This window comes from Stenella coeruleoalba (genome assembly GCF_951394435.1).
Source record: "Stenella coeruleoalba genome assembly, chromosome: 8".
In the NCBI taxonomy this organism is placed as follows: Eukaryota; Metazoa; Chordata; class Mammalia; order Artiodactyla; family Delphinidae; genus Stenella; species Stenella coeruleoalba.
The window spans coordinates 49,252,960-49,265,650 of NC_137154.1; the positions used below are offsets into that span (position 1 = coordinate 49,252,960).

Consider the following 12,691-nt stretch of genomic DNA (forward strand, 5'->3'; position numbering starts at 1 on the left):
GACACGACATCCTGTTTTTGGGGCCCGCGGCTCCGCCTGCGCCTCTGCTGATCTTGTCTTTCCCCGGGTGCTGACGCCAGCTCTCCTTCCCCCAGTCTCCGCACCCTTCCCAGGGGTCTGGGGCCTTCCCACTGCTGAATCACCGCCACCCCGCACTCCCCCGGGGCTCGGGGCAGAGGTGGGGACTGCCCCGCCGGACCTATTCTGGCCAACCCCCAGCCTGGGCCATCGCTCGATCCCTGGGCTTGACTGAAGGTACCAGCCTAGGGGCGCCTGTTCACAGCATCTTACCGCAGGGGTTGGTGGGGGCCAGATAGGGGGAGGGGGGACAAAAGCCAAGCGCCTAGGCTAGGGCCTCTGCTGGGGTGGAGGTGGCAAGAAGGGGACTGGGAGGACTGACCTTAAGGGCCTCAGAGGTAAAGGGCTGGGGTGGGGGAGCCCAGTACCCGGCCCGGGACCCACCCGCTGGGGGCGACCAGGACGGGGGGGGGGGGGTGAACCGGCCGGCGGACTTCCTTGTCGAGCCCCGCCCCACCCCGCCCCCGCGCCCTGCCCCGCCCCGCCGGCCGGCCCGCCCCCCCCACTTCCTCCGGCCTCCTGCTCTCACTTCCTTCTCCAGCCCCGACCCGCTGCCGCCGCCCCCCAGCTCCCCCGCGGCGGGGAGGGCACCAGGTGAGGCCTGGCTCCGGCCGGCAGGCCGGGGGTCCGTGGGAGGGGAGCCCGCCCGGCCCCGGACTGGACGCGGCCGCGGGCCCGGGAAGTTTGGCTGCGGGAGGCCGCGGCGGGAGGTGCTCGGCTCGCTTCAAGTTGGGCGGGCGCGGCCGGCCGGGCGGGGCGGGGACGGGCCACTGCAAGCCGGCGGCGGTTCGGGGACTGTGGGTTCCTGTACCAAGGGCGGCGGTACCGGCCCCCGGGAGCCGCGAGGAACTCCTGAGGTTGGAGGGTCTCCCGCTCCGAGAGAAAAGTCTCTGAGTGGAAGAGCTTAGGGCTGGGAGATGGGACTCAGAGGTGGGGTGCCCCCAGGAGTTGCAGGGGGCTGTTACGAAGTGTGTTGAGAGGAAGGGGCCTCTGGGCTAGAGAAGGCGCTCCCGCTGCTTTGGCAGTTGTGACACTTGTGAGGTAGAGAGAGAGGCTGTCTGTTGCCTCTGAAGCCCGAGGCTGCGGAGAAAGAGCTCCTTCCCTGGAAGATCGAAGCTGGTCCAGACCCACAGCCGCAGCCTGCAACCTAAGGGTCCTCTGCGCTCAGGCGGAGGGTGGGGGAGCCCCCCGACCCCAATCCTTCTCTCTTTATGTCTGTTTTTCTGAGGCCCAACTTCTCCGTCCCTGGAACAGAGCAACAGGTATTTTAATGAGCAGACATCGGCTGTGCCTCGCTGCTTAGTGCCTGGCTTTGTCTTTGCTGGGTAAACTGAGGAAGGAAGGGACCTGGTCTTGCCCTGTGACTAGAGGTGAAAGGACTCTTATTCAGAGGTACTGATAGTCCTTGAGGAGATGGCATCAGGAGAGCAGGACTTGAGGAGAGCAGGACTGGTTTCAGGAGATGGAGAGAACAGGGCTTCTGGGAGGCAGCACGAGGCTCTAGCCTTGGAAGATGATCAGGAGCCATCTCCTGGTCTTCCCCCCGCCCCCCCGTCCCCTTTATTAGTCCCTGAATTCTACATGTTCTCATTCTGTCTTCCTCCATTCCTTCTTCAGATTCCATCAGACTTCAGACACGAACCCTCCGTTACTCTCTTCTTGCGTTCTCTTCAGTCCCTTCTCCCCCCCCCCACAGTCATGCCTGGGCCCTGACCTCTCACCTACCCTGCTTCTCTGTCCATCTCTGTCCTCTCCCAGTGGCCTTCCCCCTCCCTTCTGTGCCCAGCTTCTGGCTCCTGCACACACATCCACCCTCTGTTTCTTCTATCTCCCCTCATTCCTCTGGATCCCTCTCTTCTCCTTTCCTTTCTGCCACTTATCTCCAGCTTTGGGGAGCCTTTTCAGACCTCCCTAGTTCAGAGAGGCAGGCTGCAGCCTCCCCTTGGTAGAGGTGATGAAAGGGCTGGAAAACCGCTGTATATGTGTGTGTGCATGCAAGTGTCTGCATGTCCACATCTTTATCTTTTGGAGACAAAATAACTGCCCTCAGCCTTGTGAGGGCCCAGAGCAGGGGAAGCCAGCAGAATGAAGGGAACCTGCAGTGGGTGAGGTTGTGGTTAGGTAGGAGGAAGCAGTCTGTAGCAGTCAGGGTATCAGGGTAGAGTGACACAGGAATAGGTCTGGTGAGAGAGGCCGTGGGAAATCAAAATCCCCCAGACCCTTGGGTGCTTGATCAAGAGGCCAGGCCTGGAAGCTGGGGGACAGCCTAAAGGTCCCTGACTCCAGTGCTCACTGGTTCCAGCACCACTTTGTGGGGACAATGGGACCAGGTCAACTAGGTGTGATGGAAGGAAAGGGAGGGGTAAAGGCAGGATTCTGGAGGGAAGACTATAGCTGGTCTAAGTTCAGTCTTAACTGTGGTAGTTCCAGTTCAGGAAAAAAAGAAGGGTATGAGGCAAAGGTGTCTGCCCCCTCTTTCCTGCTGCCTTCCAAGGCCTGCGCAGGCCAGATTCCCATGTGCCCAGGGCTGCATCAAGGCCTTGGTGACCAGGAAGCTCTCTGGAGTTCTGCTCACCCCTCTGCCTTCACACATCCTTAACATGCCCCCCTCACCTAGGACCCTATTCCCTCTCTTTCGGGAATTTCTTGCAAGTCTAACTGTATTCCAGCCTGGCTCTATAAGCTCTTGCTGTTCCCGTTCTAGAGCTCCTTCTTTAAGCCTTTGGGATGCATGCTGAGAGATCCTGTTTCTCTCTACCTCCTCAAGTCTACTCTATTCATTTCTGTCCACTAGAAGAAAAGAGAAGTGGAGGGGAGCAAGTGCTATTTTTTATGGGATTCCCAAGCACAGCTAGATTTAAGGACTATCCCTGTTCCCCATTCTGTCCTCTTTCCTTCTCACCGTTGTCCCTCTCCCATGGATTGTCCCTTCCTCCACACTCCTGTCTCTGCTACTCTGATTCTGGGAGGTACAGGGGGGTTTGGCCCCAGCAGGAAATCCCAGGGACCTACATAAAAATCCCAGCTCAGGGAAGGATATGTATGCAAGGCACTTTCCCAGCATCAGGGCTCAGTAAAAAACCACCCAGGAGTCCTGACTCCCCACCTGCCAAACCAGTACTTATTTTAGATAACTGAGCAACCCACAGGACTCTAAGAGTGAAGACAGGATGGATGAGACGGGTTCTCCCAGGCAAGATGTGGCCCCACTGGAGGTTTGAGCTAATTGCATGAAATTCACTGCTGGAAAAATATAACCAGGGTGGGAGGAATCTAAGTGGGGAAATATTTTGTGGGGGGATGAGGGTGGGGGATATGTGTCTGCTATATCCCTCAAGGGAGGCTGCCCTTGAGGTCTTGGCTAAAGAAATATGGTCAGGGTCTTGACATGAACAGAAGTGGCTGATACAAGATTGTTACAGATCCTGGTTGAGAATACGGAGAGTTGTTTCTGGCAAGATACTAAGGCAGTTGAGGTGGCTGGGGTGAGCTTTTAGGGGGTAATAAGCAGGAAGATTTGAGAGGTTGTGGCTGTAGCGAGACAGTTGAGAAGATATAAGAATGAGGGTAGCAGGGCAACTGTGAAGAAGATGTGGTCCCCGACTGAAGACCCCTCTCCATACAGAGTATAGACCCATTAGTGGTGAGGCTTGTAGGGTTCTTTGAGGAGGGAAACCAAAGACAAAGCCTGGGCCGCCTCCCCAGAACAGATGGGTTTTCCTGTCCAGGGTCCAGCTTCCTCTTTTGTCCTCATGTCATGGGGGGAGGGCATCTCCCCAGGAGCTGAGCCTAGAGGAGGCTCTCCTCGGCTAGTTCAGGGTGGCTGTCTGTCCAGTAATGTCAGTTCTAAATCATGGATGCCCCGGCATGGGCTAGGCATGAGGCCCTGGAAGCAAAACGGGCTCAGACACCAACCTGGCCCCTTTGGCCCATTTCCTGAAGGGATAAACCATGGTAGGGTCATCCTGAATGAGGTCAGAGAGATGGGCCCATTCCCAGGCTGGAGGTCAGGAGACCCAGGTCCTTGTCCTGGATTTGCTCGCAACCCTCTGTATAACCCTAGTCAGCTTTGTCTCTTGTGGCTCAGCTTCAAGATTAAGAAGTTGCCTATCAATACTTCCAAAGAACATACAGAATACTGATGGCTCTGACTCTCTTTCCCTCAAGAGGCTCCTCATAGCTGTGCCCCTGACTCTGGACCCAGCCTTGAACAGGTCTAAGTATCTGTCTGGGACAAGTGCTGTGGCCCCTTTCCCCAAAGCACAAGAGAAGAGGGCAGAGAGTGTCAAGGATTTTGCCAGGGCTCAGCAATGTGGGGGGGTACCCGGTGCCCTGCTCCAGCTCTGCCCCAACTGACAGTGGAAAATAGATGCCGGAGTTTCCTCCCTGATGTTTTTTTCCCTTGTGGAAACCCCCTCAGATCTGGGGCGGGGTTCAAGGGACTGGGCACCCCTGGGTCTCTCTGTGGGTGTTTTCAGGTGGGGGAGGCAGGATTGGGAGGATGGCACTTCTGTACAGCCTCGTGCGAAGTGAGCAAAGGCAAAGGAAGTGCCACTTCACGGGCCTTTCATGGGGCCCCAGGACTGCTGAGCTGCTGTTAGTTGGGGAGGAGGAAGGCAGAAGGAAGCAAGTGTTGGGCCTTCCTCTGTGCTGCCTGATGGGGGAGGGGCAGCCTCCTTAGCTCCCCCAGCCAGAGCTGCCCTAACCCTGGGACTTACTGTGTGTGGAGCATCTCAGGTGCTGGGACACCGAGAGAAGAAGGAAGGGAACTGGGACTGAGTGAAAGGGTCCCAGCCTCCCACAGCCCTCCCAGCTATAGCTGTCTTGTTTCCTCCTCCTCTCCAGTCCCTAGTGGGTAAAGTCAACTCGCTCCGTCTCTTACCCTATCCGTGGAGTGCAGGATCCTCTGCAGGGGCTGAAGGGTGGAGAATGGCAAGAGGTGGAGAATTCTCCAGTGTGAATTTTTTTTTAAGGCTGGGAACTAGGCTGTCTTGGGTTCTGCCCCTGCTAATGAGAGAAGGGGAAGAAAAAGAGAGACTCAGCCCTTGGCCTGGTCCCAGCCCCACGCTGACCTCATGTCTCCCCCAGCTTCCTCCTCCTAGCCCAGCTGCAGCCCCTTTGAGCCTCTTCGTACCATCTCTCCTCCACTCCTCCCTTCAAAACAAACAGACAGACTGGCAGAGCTTCTGAAGCTGTTTCTAACACTAACCATGACCATGACCCTGACCCTAGCCTCGTCCTTGACCAATCCTGGTCTTCAGATATCCCCAGTCCTTAGCCTCATCAGGACCACTTTTCCTACGCATCTTCCTCATCACCACTGGGCTAGAGCTATGCCTGCTCCACCCCTCTCACCCTTCCAGTTGAGGACAAGACAATCTAGCCAATGTGTTCATTACTCTGAATTGTACTCCTCAGGGGGAGGAAGTTAGTTACCTTTGTCTGATGTCTCCTGGGCATGGAGGCTCTTCCTTGTTCCCAGAGTCAAAATCTGAATTGATGAGGGAGGAGATGTGTGTCAGTCTGCAGCTTTTGCTCAGCTCTCTGCTGGGCTTCTGGAAGTAAGCAGGACAGATTTCCCTCCTCATGAGGCATCCTGTTAAGTTCAGCACAGTGAACCATAATAACAGTGCTGGGGAAGGTAGGGCAGAAGAAGGGGTGGCTGTGGTGTCCTGGAGAAGCTGGGGAATGGAGCTGGGCCCTAAAGGACTGGGAGGCTGTGGGGTAGGGTGAGGGGGTGGGGGCAGGAAGCAGAATTCCAGGAAGAGGAGCTCCCATGTGCAAAGACATGAAGGACAGATTGTGTTCATTCAGCTTTTTACTGACAGCCACTGTGTGCTGTGCTCAGCCTGGGGAGACAGATCAGCCGGGACCTTGCCCTCTAGGTCCTCCCAGTCTAGTGACAAGAGATAAGATTCAGATCAGCTTCCACGTGACTAAGATAATGCACTTGTGAGAAAATGGGACCAGACCATGGATGGGATAAGTCATTTGTGACTTGGGTGATTTACAAAACTTCCCTGAAGGAGGTGGCAATGATGCTTGGCTCTGGAGGACCAATTGGGGGATCCTTTGAGGCAACTGGAGTCTTCTGGGCTGCTGGGTGGGGGGTTGAAGGATGGAAATGGAGGAGAAATACTGGATTCCCACCGGGACAGTGAATATGGCTGCTTGATGTGTTTTGGGAAAGAGAATGTAGAGGTTGCTTGTAGAGAGGATCAGGGTGATGTGGCCAGAGCTTAGGATCAGAATACCCAGAGTGATGGATTACAGTCAGAATGAGTTTCAGCGAGGGCTGCAAAAGGGGATCCCCCGTGTCAGGGAGGCAGATTAGAAGGCTGTAGTAAGTTCCTATTGCCTCCACACTCCCCCATCTCTTCGGGCCTATTCCTCCCCTCCTCCACTCCCAGTTGGGACACTTCCCCTGCTATTATGGCCACAGAGATCTGGCAATCAGGAGATCTGGCAATCAGGCAATCCACTGCTTCCTTTTCCTCCCCCATTCTGGGCCTGCCTGGGCCACACCCAAGACCAGGCCCCACTGGGTACAAGCTGGGCTCTGGGGACTACACTCAGGGTGAGCCCCATGGGCTGTGCTCCCTGCGGGAGCCAGGTCCAGCTGCTACTGGGAGGAAAGATTTTCCTATCCCAGTCAAAGCTTTTGGCTGCTATTGCTGTCCAAAAAGATTCAGCATTGCAGTTTTGACTGGGGGGGTATCAGCCCAGTTCTGAGCTTCTGACCTGTCTATCCAGATCTCAGTAACACAGACAGAAGCAAGCAGGTCAGAAGTTCTATACTTAGCTTTTCTGTAGGGGAGTCGAGAAGCTCAAGCTTCAGTATTGCTCGGGGTTGGGGGGGCATCCACAAGCTAAGGAACTTATGTATGACTACTGGAGAAGGAGAGTCACACAGAGCCAAAGAAGGATTTAAAGGGTGGCCATACTGTGGAAGTTCAAAGAAAGGAGAATTCAGTAGCCTCGTGGGACCATGAGACTTAAGCTAGGCTTTGAGTCAGGAAGATTTGAGAGGGGAGAAGGAATGGCAGCAGAGAGAACAACAAGAGTAAAAGTTCAGAGGCCAGAATGATCCTGGCTTGTTTACACAGGACAATGTAGACCCCTCTGGAGCAGGGAACTCACATTGCCGAGTACCTGCTTTATATATATACATTGTGCATTAACTCACTTCATCCGTTTAACAACCTTATAAGGTTGGTACTATTACCTAGCTCATCGTGGCAGAACTAGGATTTAAACCCAGGTCTATCTGACTCCAAAACCCCTGCCAGATTATGAAGAATTCTGAATGCCAAGATGAAGGACCAGGCATGATCTGAATTAAGCTGGGAATCGAAAGCCAGAACAAGTCATTGTAATATGGTTAATACTATACCAATCTGCAAATATTATTTATTTACTAAACAAAAGTTCTTTTCTTTAAAAAAAAAAAAAAAAGTGACTTGGTGAATAAGCCACAGTCGATCCCCAACCCCAGGCAAGCCACTCTCCTTGTGTGGCCTCCTGCAGCGTTGACCGTCCCTTTTTCCTGCGTGGTACAGGCTAGACCCTACCTTTTAGCATGTGACCTCCTTAAATGAGCTGTGGGAACTTACTTGACCCAGTTCAGGCCATAGGATTTCAGAGAAAAGAGTTGTCCTGGGAGAGAGGATAAGGGTCTGAACTAGACCTGAAGAGGGAGAATTGGGCTGCCGCCACCACTCAGACACCTGCGTACTCAGTGATTCCTGCCTCTTGGTATGAAAGACTTTGCTTTTGCCACCTTCTCTGTGCACCCCGCTTCTGAATTTAGAAAGCACATTCATTCCTGTGCTCAGGATCCTCACTGCTGTCCTTTGAGACAGGGAGGGCAAGTTTTATCATGCCTGTTGTACAGTTGAAGAAACTGAGGTTCCAGGAAGGGAAATGACTTACTTGCTCAAGGTCACAAAGTCAGCTGTTAAGGGGTAACTTGGAGGCTCTGTGACACATTGAGGAAAACATAGGACTTTGGATTGCAAAACTGGGGTCTGTGTTAAAAAACTGGCATCTGTGTTAGCTCCCGTGCTGACTAGCTATGTGACGTTGGGTTATTTTAACTGCTCTGGGTTTGTTTCCTTACCTGTAAATAGGAATAGTACCAATGAGTTGTTATAAGGATCAAAACAATGTAATATGATCTATATTGTGATCTATAAAGGGTTGTACCTTGTGAGGGCTTTTAATCAAGTGGCAGAGTGGGCAGGTGAACCCAGGAGGTCAGATTCAGGTGCCGGTGCTCTTGGCCCTATACTATACTGCATCTGCCCTGTTTGTTTCTGGACACTACCTCACTCGTGATCCTTTTCCGGTGGTGTCAGTCCCTGTTCCCTTGCCAGCCCGGAAGCTTCCCTCTCCCTCCTCGCTCCTTTGAGGGCTGATTTACTGATTGCTGGTTGATAACCCCTCCCTAGAAAGCTGCCTGGAGCCAGCTGTACTTTCAGTCTCTTGGGCCTTGTGACTGCCGGCCAGAGTTCCCTCCTTGCCTTCCTGCCTGGGCCAGCCCAGTGCTGGGCTTGAGGGGGAAGAGTTCCCCGTCACACTGCCATGCCCACTCCCCTGCTTTGTGTGGAACTGAGGATTTCCAGGCCTAGGAGTTGTGCTTTCGAGATGCTGGGGTCTCCTGGAAAATCCAGTGGACACAAGTAATGGCACCAACACCCACCACCCCAAGATGCTGTCTCTTCTCCCCCAAGGAAGAAGCCACAGAATCCTGAGATGAATGTGGCCTGACTTGACCCCACATGCTGAGGTCTTAACGCATTTGCTTGACTGATCAGCCCTCCCACCCCCATCCAGTGCTCCTGCGGGCCTTTCCTATCCCCATCGTCCTATCTCCTGCTCCCAGATTCCTTAATGTCTCACCCCATCCACTTAGTACCCTTGCACAGGCTTTTTTCTCTCCAGTTCATGGGTTGGGAAACTGAGTCTCAGAGAGGGTAAGTGCCTCATGCTTGGTTACAGTGAGTCAGCAGCAGAGCAGAGCTGGGGCTAGGACTTAGGTTAGTTCTCTTGACTCCCAATCCCAAATTCTCTACTGCCCTAGAGGGTCCTTATTTTCTTCCTGGATCCATACCCCAAGGCTCTGTATCCTCTCTCCTGAGGTTGAACACACACACTTACTCATGCAAATAAGGTGGAAATATTTTTAATGTGAACCAGAGAGGCAACCTCATAGAATGAACTCATTTCCCTCCCAGCTGGTCCCAGGGGAAGCTGGGGCCTGGGAGGGAGCTGGGACCAAGCCCTGGATCCTCTGCAGGTTCCACACCATGGAGTTCCTTTTCCACTTCCCAGTGGCGGATTCTCCCTCCCTCTCCCAACGTGATTTTTGAGGCTTTGGAACCAGTGGTTGAGAGGTCAGGCTGGGAGGTAAGAGGTTGTCAGACCAGGGTGCAGTCTTGCTGTGTATAAAGTGAAATGGAGAAAATGGGCCAGTGGTGAAGATGCTGGGGTGGAGCAGGGGATACTTAAGAGCTCTGGGTGTGTCTGAAACAGGACTATCCCCTTCCAGGGAGCAGGGGCCTGGTCGTGAGAGAGTAGCAGGGAAAGGAAGTCACATACTAGCTAGAAAAAGTCCCCCATGGCTGAGAGGAAGTAGCCAATTAGAGGAGGACCCCTGCCACAGCAGTATAAATAATCACAGGGTTTCCGGAAGCTCTGTTCTTTTCCACAACTCAGAAGAGCAGTTCCTCACCTGAAGGCCCTGTGAGCTGCCCAGGTGACCAGGGTGATGGCTGGAGCTAGGACTCCTCTGAAACTCACCCCACTGATAATTACAGCAGCTTATTTATTTGGCACTTCCTGTGTGCCACGCCTCATGCCAAACACTTTCTGCATGTTAGCTCATTTCATACTCTGACCAACTCTAACCCAATAGGCAAGATTATCCCCATCTTACAGATGAGAAAATTTGAGGCTCAGGAAACTTAAATGTGTTGCCCGAGATCATACATGACTAGTTGGTGGAGCTGTGATTAGAATCCCTGACCAGTCTGATTCCAGCATGTCTTCTCAGTGATAGTGCTTTAATGGCACTGTGTTCTCTACCCAAGAGTCTGGAAGCCCCTCAAGTTCTTCAGAGGCACAGCCCATGGTCTCAGGAAAGGGACAGAAGATTAAGGGGGAAAATCAAGTTTTTGTCTTACTCTTCTGTTCATCCCTTCTGGCTGGGCTTGGAGGATCTGCCTCACCCTACCTTGAGAGAAGATGCAGACATCTGGGAGCCACAGCCTCTGCCTCATTCATCATTACACACACAGATTCCAGACCGAATTCCAGCCCTGGCTCGGTCTCCAGTGTTCTCCTACACTGAGTTGCCAGCCTGGGTATGTGTGGCCAGATAGGGTTTCCCATGCTTCCAAGAATGATGGGGTAAGCTCTCCTTCCTTTTCCCCATCCCCAGGGTACCCTGGATTGAGACAGGGCAACTGTCTAGAGAATTGTGCCCCTACTCAGCAGGTTTCTCATTGCACCTTTTGGTTTGCGTTCAGTAACCAAGATGTCAGGTTTGGAGTTGAAGCATCAGTGCACTAGGCAGGGTGTGGGCCCTGAGTTGGGAGAGGCTCCACCCATGGCTGCAACTCAGAGTGACCTGGGACAGCTGCCTTGTGCTAGAAGCCCTCTCCAGTCTACTCGGTGGGAGGGGTCCATATCTGACAGAGGATCTGGTAGATCCCTACAAATGCGCACCCTCCTTTTGCGTCTATACTTCCCGGAGGAAAAATAAAAGTAGCTAATACTTATTGAATGCTTATTATGACCAGGCACTGTTCTAAATGCTTTACATGAGTTAACTCATATAATCCTCACAACAACCCAATGAAGTAGGTATTATTTTATCCCCATTTTACAGATTAGAAAAATGAAACATAGAGAGGTTAAGTAATTTGTTTAGGGTCATACATCTAGGAGATAGGAGAACCAGATTTTGACCTTTGTCAGTCTGGCATCAGAACGTATGTGCTTTGCATAATATATTACACCTTAGTGCCAGCCTCTTTATCCCTGAGCATCTTTGTGTGGTCTCAGGGCCTCTCTCCCATTTCGTGTCTGTCTCTCTGAGGTCTGTCTTGATGGGATTGCAGGATGGTGTTCAGGTTAAAAGAACTGGAGCTGGTTTCCCTCTGTATGCCCCCATCCTTTCTTCCCAGTGGATACAGGCCTCCCTAACCAAGAGTATCCCTCTCATCTGTCCATAGGTCACTGCATCCAGAGGGGCCCGGAAGGGGAAGGAGGCATAGCCTCCACCACAGCAGCTGCACCCGCCATGCAGAGCATCAAGTGTGTGGTGGTAGGCGATGGGGCTGTGGGCAAGACGTGCCTGCTCATCTGCTACACAACCAACGCCTTTCCCAAGGAGTACATCCCCACAGTGTTCGACAATTATAGCGCCCAGAGTGCCGTTGACGGGCGCACAGTGAACCTGAACCTGTGGGACACAGCGGGCCAGGAGGAGTACGACCGCCTCCGCACACTCTCCTACCCTCAGACCAACGTGTTTGTCATCTGTTTCTCCATTGCCAGTCCGCCCTCCTATGAGAATGTGCGGCACAAGTGGCATCCAGAGGTGTGCCACCACTGCCCCGACGTGCCCATCCTCCTGGTGGGCACCAAGAAGGACCTGAGAGCCCAGCCTGACACCCTACGGCGCCTGAAGGAGCAGGGCCAGGCACCCATCACACCGCAGCAGGGCCAGGCGCTGGCCAAGCAGATCCACGCTGTGCGCTACCTCGAGTGCTCAGCCCTGCAGCAGGACGGCGTCAAGGAAGTGTTTGCTGAGGCTGTCCGGGCCGTGCTCAACCCCACGCCCGTCAAACGTGGGCGGTCCTGCATCCTCTTGTGACCCTGGCACTCAGCTTGGAGGCTGCCCCTGCCCCGCCACCAGTTGTGCCTTTGTGCCTTGGCGCCTTGTCTGCCCCCAGCTGTGCCTTAAGGACTAATTCTGGCACCCCTTGCCAAGGGGGCTCCCTGAATGCCTTTTTCTCCTTGAGGAGGCCCACGGAGAAAGGGGCTTTGGGCCCTGCCCCACTCTGCTTGGGAACACCAGGTATGCTCAAGAGCTCACCCAGGCCAAGGCCGGACCCCTCCCCAAGAAGCCAACCCAGTGCCTCCTCCCCACTTTCCCCTACTGACCAGTTGATCCAGCTTTCCACACAGATGTTGCTGCCTATTGTGGTGCCTTCTCTCAGGTTAGGAGCTCTCAGCCATCCCTAACCTCTCCCTCGCTGCTCTTCAAATTGCCCCCCACCCCCCAAGATGCTCTCTCCCCTCCCCAGAGAAGGAGCCACAGACTCCTAAGAAGATGAATGTGCCCTAACCTACCCCCATGTGCCCAGGCCTTACGCATCCGCTGACTGACTCAGCCCCACCCCCACCCCCTCTGGGCTCCTGGGGGCCCCTCCTACCCCCATCAGCATCAATAAAACCTCCTGTCTCCAGTGGCGCTGGCTCCTCCCTGTGTGCTGGGCATGGGGGGTTGGGCAGGGGCCGGGCATGGGCTAGGGCTCCCCAGAGACTGGGAGCCTTTTGTTTCCTACAAGAGGGGACAGGGGACAATAGGCTTCATTGTGGTCCC

The 12,691-nt window shown here is 54.1% G+C and overlaps 1 protein-coding gene across 1 annotated transcript; it reads left to right on the forward strand.

The window, feature by feature from the left end:
* The first annotated feature begins 583 nt into the window (after positions 1–583).
* On the forward strand, positions 584–12,549 carry RHOG (ras homolog family member G). The gene is made up of 2 exons (XM_079929699.1): positions 584–672; positions 11,316–12,549. The coding sequence occupies exon 2, from the start codon at positions 11,384–11,386 to the stop codon at positions 11,957–11,959; it is 576 nt and encodes a 191-aa protein (XP_079785825.1). The 5' UTR covers positions 584–672; positions 11,316–11,383; the 3' UTR covers positions 11,960–12,549.
* The last annotated feature ends 142 nt before the right edge of the window (positions 12,550–12,691 follow it).

Bases quoted from the DNA above. Each gene is read 5' to 3' on its own strand.
- RHOG (XM_079929699.1), top strand. From the start codon at position 11,384: ATGCAGAGCATCAAGTGTGTGGTGGTAGGCGATGGGGCTGTGGGCAAG.